At 42.6% G+C, this 17,077-nt stretch overlaps 1 protein-coding gene across 2 annotated transcripts in view; it reads left to right on the plus strand.

Annotated features, from left to right (window-relative positions):
* Positions 1–16,865, plus strand: part of LOC129818894 (volume-regulated anion channel subunit LRRC8A-like) — a 32,450-nt gene extending 15,585 nt beyond the window's left edge. For both annotated transcript variants that reach the window (XM_055875215.1, XM_055875216.1), the window contains exons 2-3: positions 1,114–3,235; positions 9,202–16,865. In XM_055875215.1, coding sequence (XP_055731190.1) covers positions 1,124–3,235; positions 9,202–9,477 — 2,388 coding nt within the window. In that variant the 5' untranslated portion in view covers positions 1,114–1,123 and the 3' untranslated portion in view covers positions 9,478–16,865. The remainder of the gene's footprint in view (positions 1–1,113; positions 3,236–9,201) is intronic.
* The last annotated feature ends 212 nt before the right edge of the window (positions 16,866–17,077 follow it).

The raw sequence follows: 17,077 nt of genomic DNA on the forward strand, positions 1-17,077 counted from the left end.
AAGTCCTCCTACATGATGGGTTTGTCCTTTTTATTACTTTGATTTCACATTTTTGTGATGGGTCTTTTCACAGAACATTGATTCAGAGATGTTACTAACTTTAGTGTGTTGATGCGTGCTGTGTCAGGTTCTGTGCCCCTCTGTATCCAGCTTGCTCTGCATTCTCTGAGCCACATAGTGTTCTGGCCGCTCACTGGATGTCTGGGTTGTCCCTGACGAGTAGCAGACTCTCCATAGCTGGGAAACATAATAACTGCTTTCCCTGCACCAACCTGGCAACCCACAGACATAATGCCCCTAATCATCTGGGAATGGGTACAGATATGGGTACATATTTCCCATAATAAGCTTCCTTGGGTTTTGCATTCTGATATAAATAAGATGTTGGGTTACAGATGAAATATAATAATTGAAGCAATTGTGGAGTTGTTGTGTTAGACATAGTTGAATGTAAAGAATGGTCTGTGTTTGAGGCGCAGGTAACTGATTTGGTTCTGGGTGCTGAGATTAGCTGACTCATAACATTGCAAAGGAAGTCACATTTAATATATGTAGGAGGTCTGTGGTTTAGTTCACTGGAACTGGAATAAAGTAACCACACGCAGGCAGTCGGGTTTGTGTTTAGCTGTCTGCACTTGTGCTGAAAAATCAGTGGTTGAAGAAGGCTTATAAGTTCATTGAGAACGCATGCTGATGTAACCGATGTGAAATGGCTAGCTAGTTAGCGGTGGTGCGTGCTAATAGCGTTTCAATCGGTGACGTCACTCGCTCTGACACCTGAAGTAGTTGTTCCCCTTGCTCTGTGGCGCGATGGGTAACGATGCTTCGTGGGTGTCAGTTGTTTATGTGTGCAGAGGGTCCCTGGTTCGAGCCCGGGTCGGGGCGAGGGGACGGACGAAAGTTAAACTGTTACACTGACATGACGTGTCTCCCCACGAGTCAGAGTATCTGATGAGCAGTGTCTGTGGTTCGATGAGCTATGTTTGTAGTTCAAGATAAAGCATGTTGGCACAAACCTGTAAATATTTTGCTCTAATGAACTTTGAAATATACTATACATGTAATGCAAGACATTCACATTTATATTTAGTCTCTTTCTCTCCCTCTCCATAGGTAAACCATCATGATCCCCATCACAGAGCTCCGGTACTTTGTTGACACCCAGCCGGCGTACCGCATCCTGAAGCCATGGTGGGACGTCTTCACAGACTACATCTCCATTGTCATGCTCATGATCGCCGTGTTCGGGGGCACGCTGCAGGTCACCCAGGACAAGATGATTTGCCTGCCCTGCAAGTGGGTGGTCAATAAGTCCTGTGAGTACCTCAATGTGAGCTTCCCAGACCCATTTGCCGCTGAGCCCAAAGGCATCAAGTATGAACTCGATCGGCACCAGTACAACTACATTGACGCGGTCTGCTACGAGAACAAGCTACACTGGTTCGCCAAGTACTTCCCCTACCTGGTGCTACTGCACACCCTCATCTTCCTGGCCTGCAGTAATTTCTGGTTCAAGTTCCCCCGGACTAGCTCCAAATTGGAGCACTTTGTATCCATCCTGCTCAAGTGTTTTGACTCGCCCTGGACCACCAGGGCTCTGTCCGAGACGGTAGTGGAGGAAAGTGACCCCAAGCCCCTGGGGAAGATGAACGGTTTGGTGGACAAGAAGGCATCTTGTGTCAGCGAGGACGTGGAGGCCAGCATTCCTATGCTCCAAAGGACTAGGTCCCGCATCGAACAGGGCATCGTGGACCGCTCCGACACCGGCGTCCTGGACAAGAAGGAAGGCGAGCAGGCCAAAGCTCTGTTTGAGAAGGTGAAGAAGTTCCGGATGCACGTTGAAGAAGGGGACATCGTTTACCGGCTCTACATCCGCCAGACCATCATCAAAGTCGTCAAGTTCATCCTGATCATCTGCTACACGGCCTACTATGTGCACTACATCAAGTTCAGTGTGATCTGCAAGGTGGACATTGAGAAGCTGACAGGCTATAGGATGTACCACTGTGCTCACCCCCTGGCCACCCTCTTCAAGATCCTGGCCTGTTTCTATATCAGCCTGGTGGGGATTTACGGTCTCATCTGCATGTACACCCTCTGCTGGATGCTCAGCCGCTCCCTCAAGCGCTACTCTTTTGAGTCGATCCGTGAGGAGAGCCACTACAGCGACATACCCGATGTGAAGAATGACTTTGCCTTCATGCTGCACATGATTGATCAGTATGACCCGCTCTACTCCAAACGGTTTGCCGTTTTCCTATCGGAGGTGAGTGAGAACAAACTGCGTCAGCTGAACCTCAACAACGAGTGGACGCTGGACAAGCTGAGGCAACGCATCACCAAGAACTCCCAAGAGAAACTGGAGCTGCACCTGTTCATGCTTAGCGGAATCCCTGACACAGTGTTTGACCTCCTAGAACTGGAGGTGCTCAAGCTGGAGCTCATCCCCGATGTCACTATCCCCCCCATCATTGCCCAGCTGGTCAGCCTGAGAGAGATGTGGCTCTACCACACACCAGCCAAAATCGAGGCCCCAGCTTTGGCCTTCCTGAGGGAGAACCTGAAGTCCCTCCACATTAAGTTCACAGACATCAAGGAGATCCCTCTGTGGATCTACAGCCTGAAGAACCTGAGTGAGCTGCACCTCACAGGGAACCTGAGCGCAGAGAACAACCGCTTCATCGTAATCGACGGGCTACGGGAGCTCAAGAGGCTCAAAGTGCTCCGTTTGAAGAGCAACCTGACCAAGCTGCCTCAGGTGGTGACAGACGTCGGAGTCCACCTCCAAAAGCTGTCCATTAACAACGAGGGCACCAAGCTAATGGTGCTCAACAGCCTGAAGAAGATGATGAACCTGACAGAGCTGGAGCTGTTGCGCTGTGACCTGGAACGAATCCCGCACTCAATCTTCAGCCTACACAACCTGCAGGAGATCGACCTGAAGGACAACAATCTCAAGACCATCGAGGAGATCATCAGCTTCCAGCACCTGCACCGGCTGGTAAGCCTGAAGCTGTGGTACAACCAGATCGCCTACATCCCCATCCAGATTGGCACCTTGACGAACATGGAGAGGCTCTACCTAAACCGCAACAAGATCGAGAAGATCCCGGGCCAGCTCTTCTACTGCCGCAAACTGCGCTTCCTGGACCTGAGTCACAACAACCTGACCAGTATACATGCCGATGTGGGCTTCCTCCAGAACCTGCAGTACTTTGCTGTGACGGCCAACAGGGTGAGTAGGGATCTAGTATTTGAGTGTCCCTGAGAAAATGTTAGCTACACACCAGTGGAGGCTGCGGAGGAGAGAACGGCTTGTAATAATGGCTGAAATGGAGCAAATGGAATGGCATCAAACACATTGAAACCATGTTCCACGTATTCTGCTTCAGCCATTACCACGAGCACTTTCTCCCCAATTAAGGTGCCACCAGTCTCCTGTGCTATACACCTAGAACTAACACAATTTCTTATTTCCTCTATCTAGCTATTTCATGGTCAGGTCAAATGGTCACCAAACACTTGTTAAGGCCTTTATCTGTGTGTCATAGGAACATTTTAGACATTTTTCTTGAAATGCCCTTCTTTCTTCCTCTTTCACATGTGAATGGGGTCAAAGGTCACACTGCGTAACAGGAAGGTAGGGGTTAGCATTATGAATACAGTTATGTCCCTAGGGTTGTTCCACCTCAAAAAGCACAAAGAGGATTTTGAAACCCACCATCTGAGATTGAGCTGAAATTGTGTCTGTAGTTAAACAGATAAGATCAGCATTCCTGAAACATTATTGTGTTGAAATATAATTTGATCTCTGTGAAATTAAGGTAATTGATTGCACCCAAATTGTCTATTTTAATTTATTGGATTCATATAATCGTCAATAAATATAGTACCTAACATCCGATTTGGACCATAATTCTTTCTAACAATGAGTGAGACATGAGGAATCCAATAACATGGTGAAAAGCCACCCATGGACCCCAATAGCTTTTGCTTATGTTGTCACAATTCAAGCCAGTCAGTCATCCATGAAAGCAATTCAGTTTGTCCTTCTCTTATCCTTAATCTATGTCCAGGAAACGGCTCCTCTGTGTGGTTTATCCCCTTAAAAAAAAAGGTCTGTATTAGTTAGACCATTCCTGGTAAACCCAGCAGTTCTAATGACTTCAATGTTATGGTCTCTAATGTTCTTTAATGGTAAACGACCCAAACACACAGTGGCCGTGTCTAAATACCCATACCTGCCACTAAATATTATGTCATATATTTTTTTAATAGTATATCCAATTTCTAAAATAGTACTCCGAATGTGTCATCTTATGCACTATTGCGTTGACTCCTGCCATTCGTTCATTTTGGTACAGTGCAATAAATTTATCAGCTGTTGTAAAACACGTGAGTCGGGAAAGACGAGTGAATTCCACTAGATCAAACCCTGAAATTAGTATATGCAATTTAAGTATGTAGTACGCTACTATGGGTGTTCATTCAATCAATCAAATGTATTTATAAACCCCTTTTTACATCAGCCGATGTCACAAAGTGCTATACAGAAACCCAGCCTAAAACCCCAAACTGCAAGCAGGGTCAAATTATTATCATCATCACAGTGGTTGTAGAGGGTGCAACAGGTCAGCACCTCAGGAGTAAATGTCAGTTAGCTTTTCATAGCCGAGCATTCAGAGGTAGAGAGGTCAAAAGAGAGGCATGAATGAATGTCCGGTGAACAGGTCAGGGCTCCATAGCCGCAGGCAGAACAGTTGAAACTGGCGCAGCAGCACGACCAGGTGGACTGGGTACAGCAACGAGTCATCAGGCCAGGTAGTCCTGAGGCATGGTCCCAGGGCTTAGGTCCTCTGGGGGAGAGAGAGAATTAGAGGGAGCATACTTAAATTCACAGGACACCGGAGAAATACTCCAAACATAAGACTGACCCTATCCCCCCAACACAAACTATTTCAGCATAAATACTGGAGGCTGAGATAGGAGGGGTCGGGAGACAGTGTGGCCCCATCTGCTGATACCCCCGGACAGGGCCAATCAGGCACGATATAACCCCATCCACTTTTCCAAAGCACAGCCCCCACACCACTAGAGGGATATCTTTAACCACCAACTTACTACCCTGAGACAAGGCTGAGTATAGCCCACAAAGATCTCCCCCACGGCATGAACCTGAGGGGGGCGCCAAACCCGGACAGGAAGATCACGTCAGTGACTCAACCCACTCAAGTGACTCACCCCTCCTAGGGACGGCATGGAAGTGCACCAGTAAGCCAGTGACTCAGCCCCCGTAATGGGGTTCGAGGCAGAGAATCCCAGTGGAGAGAAGGGAACCGGCCAGGCAGAGACAGCAAGGGAGGTTCGTTGCTCCAGTGCCTTTCCGTTCACCTTCGCACCCCTGGGCCAGACTACACTCAATCATAGGACCTACTGAAGAGACGAGTCTTCAATAAAGACTTAAAGGTTGAGACTGAGTCTGCGTCTTTCACATGGATAGGCAGACCATTCCATAAAAATTGAGCTCTTTAGGAGAAAGCCCTGCCTCCAGCTGTTGGCTTAGAAATTCTAAGAACATTAAGGAGGCCTGCGTCTTGTGACCGTAGCGTATGTGTAGGTATGTATGGCTGGACCAAATCCGAGAGGATAGGTAGGAGCAAGCCCATTTAATGCTTTGTAGGTTAGCAGTAAAACATTTAAATCAGCCCTAGCCTTTACAGGAAGCCAGTATAGAGAGGCTAGCACTGGAGTAAAAGGATCACAGTTTTTGGTTCTAGTCAAGATTCTAGCAGCTGTTTAGCGCTAACTGAAGATTATTTTGTGCTTTATCCGGGTAGGCGCAAAGTAGAGCATTGTAGTTGTCTAGAAGTGACAAAAGCATGGATTAACTTTTCTGCATCATTTTTGGACAAAGTTTCTGATTTTTGCAATGTCACGAAGATGGAAAAAAGCTGTCCTTGAAATAGTCTTGATATGTTCGTCAAAAGAGAGATCAGGGTCCAGAGTAACGTCGAGGTCCTTCAGTTTTATTTGAGACAACTGTACAACCATCAAGATTCATTGTCAGATCCAACAGAAGATCTCTTTGTTTCTTGGGACCTAGAACGAGCATCTCTGTTTTGTCTGAATTTTTTAAAGTAAAACATTTTCCCCCATCAACTTCCTTATGTCTGAAACACAGGCTTTCAGGGAGGGCCATTTTGGGGCTTCACCATGTTTCATTGAAATGTACAACTGTGTATCATCCGCATAGCAGTGAAAGTTAACATTATGTTTTCAAATGACATCCCCCAAGAGGTAAAATATATAGTGAAAACAATAGTGGTCCTAAAACGGAACCTTGAGGAAGTCCGAAACTTAGTTGATTTGTCAGAGGATAAACCATCCACAGAGACAAACTGATATATTTCTGACAGATAAGATCTAAACCAGCCCAGAACTTGTCCTTGTCCAGAACTTGTCCAATTTGGGTTTCCAATCTCTCCAAAAGAATGTTATGGTCGATGGTGTCAAAAGCAGCAAGCACTAAGGTCTAGGAGCATGAGGACATGGCCACAGTGTTTTTGTAATGGTGTTGTATTAAATGGTAAATGTCACTAATCACACTACATATAGAGATGTTTTAATGATTTTATTGAAAAACCTATGACTGCCGTGCAGTGGTTCATAATTGTATTATTTTATTAGGTTTGTCGCAACAGTTTTAGTCACTAGCCCATTCCTCCATCAAAGTTTTAGGCTGGTAGGAAAAGTCTTCATATAGAATTTGCACCATCGGGATAGCCATCTCATAAAGCTGACATTTGTTAAACTGTTCAAGGAGAGTTGGCTTGAAGCATTAGGTTGCTAGAAGGACAAACTGAATTGCTTTCATGGAAGACTGTCTTGTGCGTGATCACACACTGTATTTTCATCATGAGCAAAAGCTATTGGTTTTCTATCCAAGGTTGCAATTTTTTTGTTGTAGTTGATGCATTTAAAAACTCAAGAGAGCCCATCAAAATTGATAAAATGGTGTAGCAGGAACAGCAGCATCTATTGAGCAAAACATGGTACTTTCAGAGTAATGTATGGTAAATATTGACTAAGTGACTTTAATGGCACATTTTTCATAAAGGCTGGAAAAACACCAGATTCACAGGGAATATATTACATAGGATGAAGAAACAATACTCCAAGCCGCAGCTCCATACTGCTTGTCAGACATAGATACCTAATGACCTTGTGTACCTATTGTAGAGTTGTGTAGTAGACTGGAATGTCTACTTAGTCAGTGCCATTGAGATAAACTGGTCACTTGAATAGTTCACTATTCTGAAAAGTAACAGCCTACCCTGCTAATAATGTTTGAAATTAGTTAAAATAGGGGAAACTGCTTGACCTACTACACACTGTTGGTTAACTGAGACTATGTGCCGGAGTTCTAAAAGTACAGACGAGCAGTTATATTATGCTAATGAGTTTGTCACACTTCTGGCTGCAGATCAAGAGGTCGTGTCCCTGGGGTGATTTTCATGGCAAACTGTTTTCATTCTGTATTGTTTTATTTGTACTATTCCCCACCCTGTTAGATGCAATTCATCTTTGTTAAGCAGATGGCTGGAAAAGGTTTAGTGTGTCCTGTACAGAATACCTCAGGGAGATGCAATCTTACAAACAATTCACAAAACACCCGACTGAGTCGGAGATCATTAACATGAACTTTGACTTATGTGAATTCTTGTCTGAGTGCTGACTTCTAGATTTTTGAGATTCATTTAAGTGTAGGCTAACTCTTGTAAGTGTAAAGCTTGTAAATTCAAGTGTAACACTTTAGTGGAATGTATCATGTAAAATATAATTTGTGTAATATCATATGTAAATGCATTATAGGATTTCATATATTTTAATCATGTAAATGTGAAATGACTCCGCTATAGCAATGGCCATTTTGTGTTTTTGCATTGGCCGATTTGTGTATCTTGCGTCAACGACACTCTGACCATTGTGACTTCCTGTACATTCCTGACACAGGCTGACTTCAGTCTCCTTACAACGAATTTGCTTGATTTTGGTGGACATTGTCTAATGCTGAGCCAGTTCATTAACTGAACACACTGTTCATCCAATACATTTTTTAAAGAATCAAGTTTAGTGTGAAAAATAAGGACTTGCAAGGAATTCTGGGAGGTTATACAACATTTCCCCCATTACCTACTGGTGGTCATGTGCTGTGTGAGGAATCAGATGGTTTGAGTAAACAATACTATTATGTTTTTTTATTTTACTGCACTCACTCACCCATATATGTAGTTCCATACTGAGAATAGGCCACAAACAGGGTGGTATGCTGCTCAAAATAGCCCCGTTTACAAGGAACCCCTCTGGTGTGTTCTGTGTTTTTATGCCTTTCTCCAGAGTCTTCTCTTTGCCATTAGTACATTATCGACCTAAATGAGTTGTGAAATTTGTAAAACATTATTCCCAGGTGGGCCCCTAACGAGGACCCGACGCTCACCACTGTACTCCAATGTTCTAAAGTGTTCTAGGTTTTTGTTTTTCTCTTGAAGAACAATGCCTGGGTAGCTCCAGCTGCCTCACATCTTCAGTGTTTTGAAGCTAAGAAAAGCATTTGTAATTTGATAAGGCTATTTTAAGCTCGGTGAATCAGCTTACTCTGATCAGATGCTGTTAATTTAAGCCAAAATATATGTAAAATGCACTCATTGTGCTGTTGCCTCAACAGATGACTGAACTATTAATAACAGGTGTTGGTGTAAGCATAAGTAATTATACAAATATGTATGGTACTCTAAGACTGTGACTGTATGTCTGTACCTCTATGGCTCGATTGGCTCCCTTCTTTAGGGCAGAGTGCCTAGGTTTGTTTCTGATTGGCTTAAAGTCCTATGGGCTGGTGTGACTGTTTTTCGATTGGGTAGCTACAGTCGGAACAGTATGTACTGAACTCTCCTTTCTCCCCTCTTTTGCCAAGTCTGTTCTTGAGAACATAGCTGTTCACTGGGGAGGAGTTCAACTTTAAGCACCTTTCACAGCCTAAAGCAAGAAACAGTATGCCTGTTTTAAACCATACACTATAGTATGCATAACCTATGCACAAATACAGTTAAATTATATTTTATGAGGTCAAAAACAGACAAAATAAACATTTCTCCTATTTCAACATTCATCCTCTCTGATCTCCCTCCTTGTCACTGTCAGATCGAGTCGCTCCCGCCGGAGCTGTTCCAGTGCAAGAAGCTGCGCACCCTGAACCTGGGCAACAACTGCCTGCATACTCTACCATCGCGCTTCGGCGAGCTGACGGGCCTGACCCAGCTGGAGCTGCGGGGTAACCGTCTGGAGTGCCTGCCCGTGGAGCTGGGGGAGTGCAGGCAGTTGAAGAGGAGCGGCCTGGTGGTGGAGGAGGACCTGTTCAAGACGCTGCCCACAGAGGTCAAAGAACAGCTGTGGAGGGCCGACAAGGAGCTGGTCTGAGGAGAGAGTCCAGAGAGAGAGAGGGAGCCTAAGGAGAGGAGGAAAGCGGGAGAGAGGATTGGGCAGTGGAGGCTGATTAACTTTCAATTGGAAGCCATTCTCAAATTTCTCCCTCCTTCCAGCCTCCACTAGTATGGGGTAGGAGAAAGGAGGGAGATGTGTCCGTATTGCTGGACACGCATCCAGAGAAGGATGGATGGATGGTTGGTTGGTTGTTGTCTTGGCTCTCCTGGCTGAATTAGTCTTTTTTAGGGTAACTGGTGGGACTGCCACAATTACAGTATAACCGTGTAACCGATGAAGACAGTCATAACCATTTAAAAAATAAATAAAAAAACAGCTGGCTGAATAACCACAATGCAGCAGCATCAGCACACAGAAATAGAACAGTCTAGGAAAATCTAACCTTGGCAATTTGACTGGTAAACTTGTAGGTACACTTGCAATGGCTGCCTGATATTGTGATGCAATAATTTCCATGGTAATGTAGAATGTTCATTCAAATTATGTTAACTGATGTAGCTCATGCAATGTATTTTTTTGTAATGTCAGTTGAGTTGATTGAATCAAATCGCAGCACAAATTATTTCCTGCTTTGAAACTATGGGTACACTGTCAATAACCGCCACTCCACCCATTATGCCATCATTTACTTGAATTGGGATGCCTGTTCTATTCATTATATTTCTATAGCAGCACATGCAGTCCGGAGGAGAGGAGAAAATGTAAATCTACCAAAAAATTATAAATGTTTTGCTATTCAAACATTTATTACGGTGACCGCGGTAATTGGCCAATTACCGTTATCCAAAATTCCATGACCAAGTCCCTAGTCACAGGGTCACAAGATGTTCATTAACAGACTAACCAGATGGAGACCTCTCCTCGCCAACTTTGTCGTTCTTTTCCCCCTTTTTGTTAATGAAACGATGTGCAAAGTCGATCCTTGTCGAATGCTGATTAGGAGAGGATGAGAGACAGAAATGAAATGCTTGTGAGTGAGGATTTTATTTTGTTGTTGTACGGTGTCATCTCAGTATGGATCAGGGGTGTCAAACTCATTTTGCTCTGGGGGCTGCATTTGGTCTTTAAGGTTAATCCTCCCGGACTGTCTAGCTTTAATTTCAGTGATTTAATAGCGAGTTGGACACAGTTAAACTGTATGAATGTAAATCCATTATCATTTCTACACCGTTTCCATTAGGTTTTTGTCATTTTAAACTATATTGAGTATGTTTCCCCACCAAAAAGAAAACAATATTTATATATATTTTTTCTCAACCGGCAGGCAGTATGTTTTGACACTTCTGGTATAGACAGTGGCCACAGAAGGACAACATAAAAGAGTTGGTGTGGGAGTGGAATGTTCATGTAGCCTACAAAGCAATATATGTGTGTGCTCTGTTTTCCATCTTCACTTGGAAGTATACAGTCTAGAGGTCGACCGATTATGATTTTTCAACGCCGATACCAATACCGATTTATTGGAGGACCCAAAAAAGCCGATACCGATTAATCGGCCGGTATATAAAAATAATAATAATACATTTAAAAAAAATGGAAATGTATTTGTAATAATAACAATTACTACAACTACTGAATGAACACTTATTTTAACTTAATATAATACATCAATAAAATCAATTTAGCCTCAAATAAATAATGAAACATGTTCAATTTGGTTTAAATAATGCAAAAACAAAGTGTTGGAGAAGAAAGTAAAAGTTCCTTGCTCAGAACATGAGAACATATGAAAGCGGGTGGTTCCTTTTAACATGAGTCTCTTCAATATTCCCAGGTAAGAAGTTTTAGGTTGTCAGAATTATAGGACTATTTCTCTCTATACCATTTGTATTTCATATACCTTTGACTATTGGATGTTCTTATAGGCACTTTAGTATTGCCAGTGTAACAGTATAGCTTCCGTCCCTCTCATCGACAACAGCCACCCTCGAAGCATCGTTACCTATCACTCCACAAAAGCCGCGGCCCTTGCAGAGCAAGGGGAACAACTACTCCAAGTCTCAGAGCGAGTGACGTCACCGATTTGAAATGCTATTAGCGCGCACCCCGCTAACTAGCTAGCCATTTCACATCGGTTACACCAGCCTAATCTCGGGAGTTGATAGGCTTGAAGTCATAAACAGCTCAATGCTTGAAGCATTGCAAAGAGCTGCTGGCAAAATGCACAAAAGTTCTGTTTGAATGAATATTTACGAGCCTGCTGCTGCCTACCATTGCTCAGACTGCTATATCAAATCATAGACTTAATTATAAAATAACACACAGAAATACAAGCCTTTGGTCATTAATATGTTCAAATCCGGAAACTATCATTTCGAAAACAAAACATTTATTCTTTCAGTGAAATACGGTACCGTTCCGTATTTTATCTAACGGGTGGCATCCTTAAGTCTAAATTTGCTGTTACATTGCACACCCTTCAATGTTATGTCATAATTATGTACAATTCTGGCAAATTAATTACAGTCTTTGTTAGGAATAAATGGTCTAAACACAGTTCAACGAGCCAGGCGGCCCAAACTGCTGCATATACCCTGACTGCTTGCACGGAACGCAAAAGAAGTGACACAATTTCCCTAATTATAAGAAATTCATGTTAGCAGGCAATGTTAACTAAATATGCAGGTTTAAAAATATATACTTGTGTATTGATTTTTAAAGAAAGGCATTGATATTTATGGTTAGGTTTGGTGCAACGACAGTGCTAAATCATCACCTGTTTGGCAAAGTAGGCTGTGATTCGATGAGAAATTAACAGGCACCGCATCGATTATATGCAACGCAGGACACGCTAGATAAACTAGTAATATCATCAACCATGTGTAGTTAACTAGTGATTATGTGAAGATTGATTGTTTTTTATAAGTTTAATGCTAGCTAGCAACTTACCTTGGCTTCTTGCTGCCCTCGCGTAACAGGTAGTCAGCCTGCCACGCAGGCTCCTCGTGGAGTGCAATGTAATGCAGGTGGTTAGAGCGTTGGACTAGTAACCGGAAGGTTGCAAAAACGAATCCCCGAGCTGACAAGGTAAAAATCTGTCGTTCTGCCCCTGAACAAGGCAGTTAACCCACCCATGCCATCATTGAAAATAAGAATGTGTTAACTGACTTGCCTAGTTAAATAAAGGTATAAAAAAAAAAAAAAAAAAATCCGCTTTGTTATGAAAACTTGAAATCGGCCCTAATTAATCGGCCATTCCGATTAATCGATCGACCTCTAATACAGTCCACGAGTCTGTTTATCCAAATGCCAGTGAGAGGACGCAGGATCTGACTGTTTAAAGAAACACTATGGCCGATGCAACAGGGCCCTGTTTTATTATGCACCAAATAGTGGGAAATGGACTGAAACTACCTGGACTTGTTCAAAAATAACACAAATTTTAGTTTTCTGCAAAACATTTATAAATGTTTGTTACCGTGTGCCCTAATGAAAACAACCCAGATATTTGCACTCCAAAACAGTGACCGTGGATACATCATTGGCTTATACAGAACACATTTGTGCTGTATATTCTGCATGAATATCGAAGAGATACTTTTTTATTGAATGGACTTGGAGTAGAGAACATTAGAGGTCAATTGCCACCAAAGGTGATTCCTTTAAGACCAGCCAGGCAACTCTTGTTACTAATATGGCCTTCCCTTTCTGGTACTGTAATGTATGTCCCACGCTGTGTCATTACAACCATCATGTTCATGATTTTGCTAAATATGCAGACAAATGTATAGCTGATAATGTTGTACATTTATGTTTCAAGACTTTACATGGTATTATTATTCTTACCAGCTGTTCCAAGTTATTTTAAAAGGAGAGGGAAGCCTCACTTTGGAGGAAAGTGAGATGAATTCATATTTGTTGACAATTTTTTAAATGTAATAAGTACATACATAACTGCCCTTTTTGCAAGGTTACCAATGGGTGTTTTGAGTCCAGCTCCGTTCTGAAAAGGCCTCAGTCTTGCATTTGTTAGTAAAGGCTAGAGCCCAGCTCTAAAAGGCTGGAGCAACGCTCAGAGTAAGAGTGCATCAGAGAAGAACACACAATCCCAGAGCAGAGGCTCGCTGGTCGAGACTTGGGTGGTTGAATACAGACCTACTTTAATGTGGAAGTATTATTCTCTGACATGTTCCAAACTTTTCGAAACATTTGAAAACAACTGCAAACAGCTACACCACAGGTCATTCCTTAAACGGGCTGTTATGATTGATGTGGTTGAGCTATCTTAACAAACTGTTTTGAGAGTACCATAGGACTATCTCAGGGCTTCACTGGAGAGCTCATTGATTCACAGCGGCACAGGTTTGAAGGGGTAAATATGGTAACAGTTAGCGCTGACTGAATCGGAGAAGAAAATTGAGATTCTGATAATTAGAACAGGATAATATATTTAAGAATATATTGTTGTATATAATTACTGTCATTCTTTAAAAGCCATATAGCGTCAAAGAATCCCCCTCTTTGTGTAAGCCTCTTTCTGTTCAGCTGAGGTAGTGGTTACATGCTATTCTTCTGTATCACGTCTAACTCTATAAATGTATTGTTTTTACACTGAACTATTTGTATCTAACCAGATCTAATGCTCCAGCTTTTTATCCTTTTCCATAGCCCTCCCCAACAAATTAAAAATCTGTTTTTATCCTGACCTGTACTTGTACTGACCTTCAACACAGTGGGAACACTGTCACTTCCCTTAATCACAAGATTAGGCATTCCCCCCTAAAAAGCACAGAGAGATTTCAAAGTTCTATTTCACAACCCCCCTCCCCCTCCAGTATGTCGCCATGGAGGAAACAGGTGGAGGGTGAGGTCAGCAAAGTGTTTACAGAGCAGTGGAACTAGGAAGTGTGGTAACATTTTATTTGGATAGTCCATCTGTATATGTTCTACAGACTAAGTTACATTTCAGCTTACTATCTGCTAGCCCTAACCAATTACATTATATTTTAGTCATTTAGCAGAGGCTCTTATCCAGATCTACATACAGGAGCAAATAGGGTTAAGTGCCTTACTCAAGGGCACATCAACAGATTTCTCACCTAGTCTGCTTGGGGATTCAAACCAGCGACTGGCCCAACGCTCTTAACTGCTAGGCTACCTGCCGCCCTAACCTTAACCCTTAACTTAGACCTAACCCTTATTCTATCCCTAACTGTAACCTTCGCAAGCAGTTGCTTATCAACAAAGTGTGACCCACAGAAAATACTGTAGGAACGGTTTCTGTTCGGCTCAAGGTACATGTTGCATGGTCTAGGGTCAGATAGCAGTACCCTCATGAGCTTAGTCATTAGGGAGATTAAATAAGATCTGATCCTGTATCAGTGGTTGGAGACAACCTCTACTGTACATAACCCCCCCCCCCCCCCCCCCCCCCCATCTGTATAGGACTGTGCCAGTATGTTCGGTACTGTAGGTAGTCATGCCATGGTCACAACAGTTGACCGCAAAGGTAGCAGGTAGCCAAGCGGTTAGATCTGGAGGCGAAAGAAACACACACCTATTTAGGCGGGGTGCTGGCCAGCAGAGTGGAACACTTAAATAAAGGCGAGGAGCTCGGATGCAAAAATATTTATGTCCAACGTTTCGACAGACAAGCTGTCTTCATCAGGGTATAATGTAACATCTGTATAGGATCTATATAGGACTGTGCCAGTATGTTAGGACTGTAGGTAGTCATGCCATGGTCACAACAGTTGAACGCATGGGTAGCAGGTAGCCAAGCGGTTTGAGCATTGGGCCAGTAACTGGAAGGTCACTGGTTTGAAGTCCTGAGCCGACAAGGTGAAAAATCTGTCTGTGCCCTTGAGCAAGGCACTTAACCCTAAAGTGCTACAGAGGCACCATATTACTATGGCTGACCCTGTAAAACAACACCTTTCACTGCACACATCATATTTTTATTTTATCATCCCATCACTAATCTCCCATCAGCAATGTGACTGTTGTGAATGTTATTTTACATGTATGCATCCCAACATTCCTTTATTTAATGTGTTTTTATGCAGAGTTACTGAATGCTTGTTTTCATAAGCAACATTCAAGTTCTCAGACTGGTCAGAAATGGTGTTCAGTGCTCAAGCTATGCAACGCTCGCCTTATTTCAACAGTCCTGTGCATCCAGTGTGGGTGGAGCGCCCTCCTGCGGGAGGTCTGAGTAACAGAGGAAAGTGTTCACTGTCATTTTCTCCATTTTCTTTTTTGTAATGTAAAAAATAATGCTGTACGGTTGTGTGTATTACCATCAAAATATTAGAATTTTCTGACTTAATGGCCAGTCATTTAACCACATTGTGTATCATTTAAGTCTAAGCAGCATTGATGCTTCTCATGATTATGTATTTTACCTGTTTTGGGGAATAGTTTCTAGGTTAACTCTTATTGCATATGCATAAATAGGCAAACTACCTACTTTTTAATAGGGGGTTCATGATACTACACGATATGGTTCATGATAGAGTTCAAAAGTTGGTCTAAAAAACACAGCCTATGGAAACAGTTCAGGGAGTCTGAGATAAAGGCTTCTTATTACATATTGTACTTGGCTTAGTTGATAATAACATAGCCAAGTTATCACCTAACTAATGCCATCTTTATTCATTGTGTATTCATTCATCGTGTTATTTTTCCCTCTGCGATGTTATGAAGGGTCGTAAGTAAGTATTTCACTGTTAGTCTACGAAGCATGTGACAAATACAATTTAGTTTTGTGATATCTCCGTTGCATTAACAAATGACACGGACATGGCATGCTCTCAATATTGGGTAGGGCTACAGAAATGCACATTGTCTGTAAAAAATGCTTTTTATTTCTTATAAGCCATACTTTGGGTGGTCAACAGGACAATGATACATATTTCTGTCAGTCAACTGAATGAGATCAGTTGGTACAAGCCTGTATCTTTTTCTTTCTTTGATGTTTTGCTGGCTGGCATTGTAAGGGCCCTGATGTGTGCTGGCTTTAGTTCCTGTCAGGTTTTGGTTCCTTTCCATCTGCTTGGACAGTCTGGTCAACATCTCAACCCACACATTTTATGTCATGTTCATATACTGTACGCCACCCACATTGGGCGGCACTATAATGTTGCTCTTGTTTCATTTAAGTGTAAAAACATAACATGGACCTGTCAAAAGTTAATGGGCAAATGACAATCTGTATCTCTTCTACATCAGTGTTGCCCATGTAATGATGGTTTTCACGTCGTTGCCAAAATGAGTGAACACTGGCTTTCTTAGTGGAGAAATGATGAATGCCCCAGACTCTTGTAACAATGGAATATTTGAGCCTTGACAACACCACAACAGTTGTTTTACTGTGCCTATTTGTTTTTTACCATTCTGATATAAATGATCAAGTAAAACGCTTATCACTGTCTCCATGTATTCATTTCCATTAATGACTTGCCTACTGATATCGATCCCCAATTCAAAACAATTGTCAATGGAGAATCTCCATTCAAAGTACCCTTTTATTCCAGAACTATAGGCCTAATCTGGGAAACCAGCCTTTAAAATCTCAGCAACAGCCAACGTACAACAGTCTTAAAGAATGCCCACTATCCAGTTCAAGCGTTTGGAT

Source organism: Salvelinus fontinalis, chromosome 21 (assembly GCF_029448725.1).
Source record: "Salvelinus fontinalis isolate EN_2023a chromosome 21, ASM2944872v1, whole genome shotgun sequence".
Taxonomy (NCBI): domain Eukaryota; kingdom Metazoa; phylum Chordata; class Actinopteri; order Salmoniformes; family Salmonidae; genus Salvelinus; species Salvelinus fontinalis.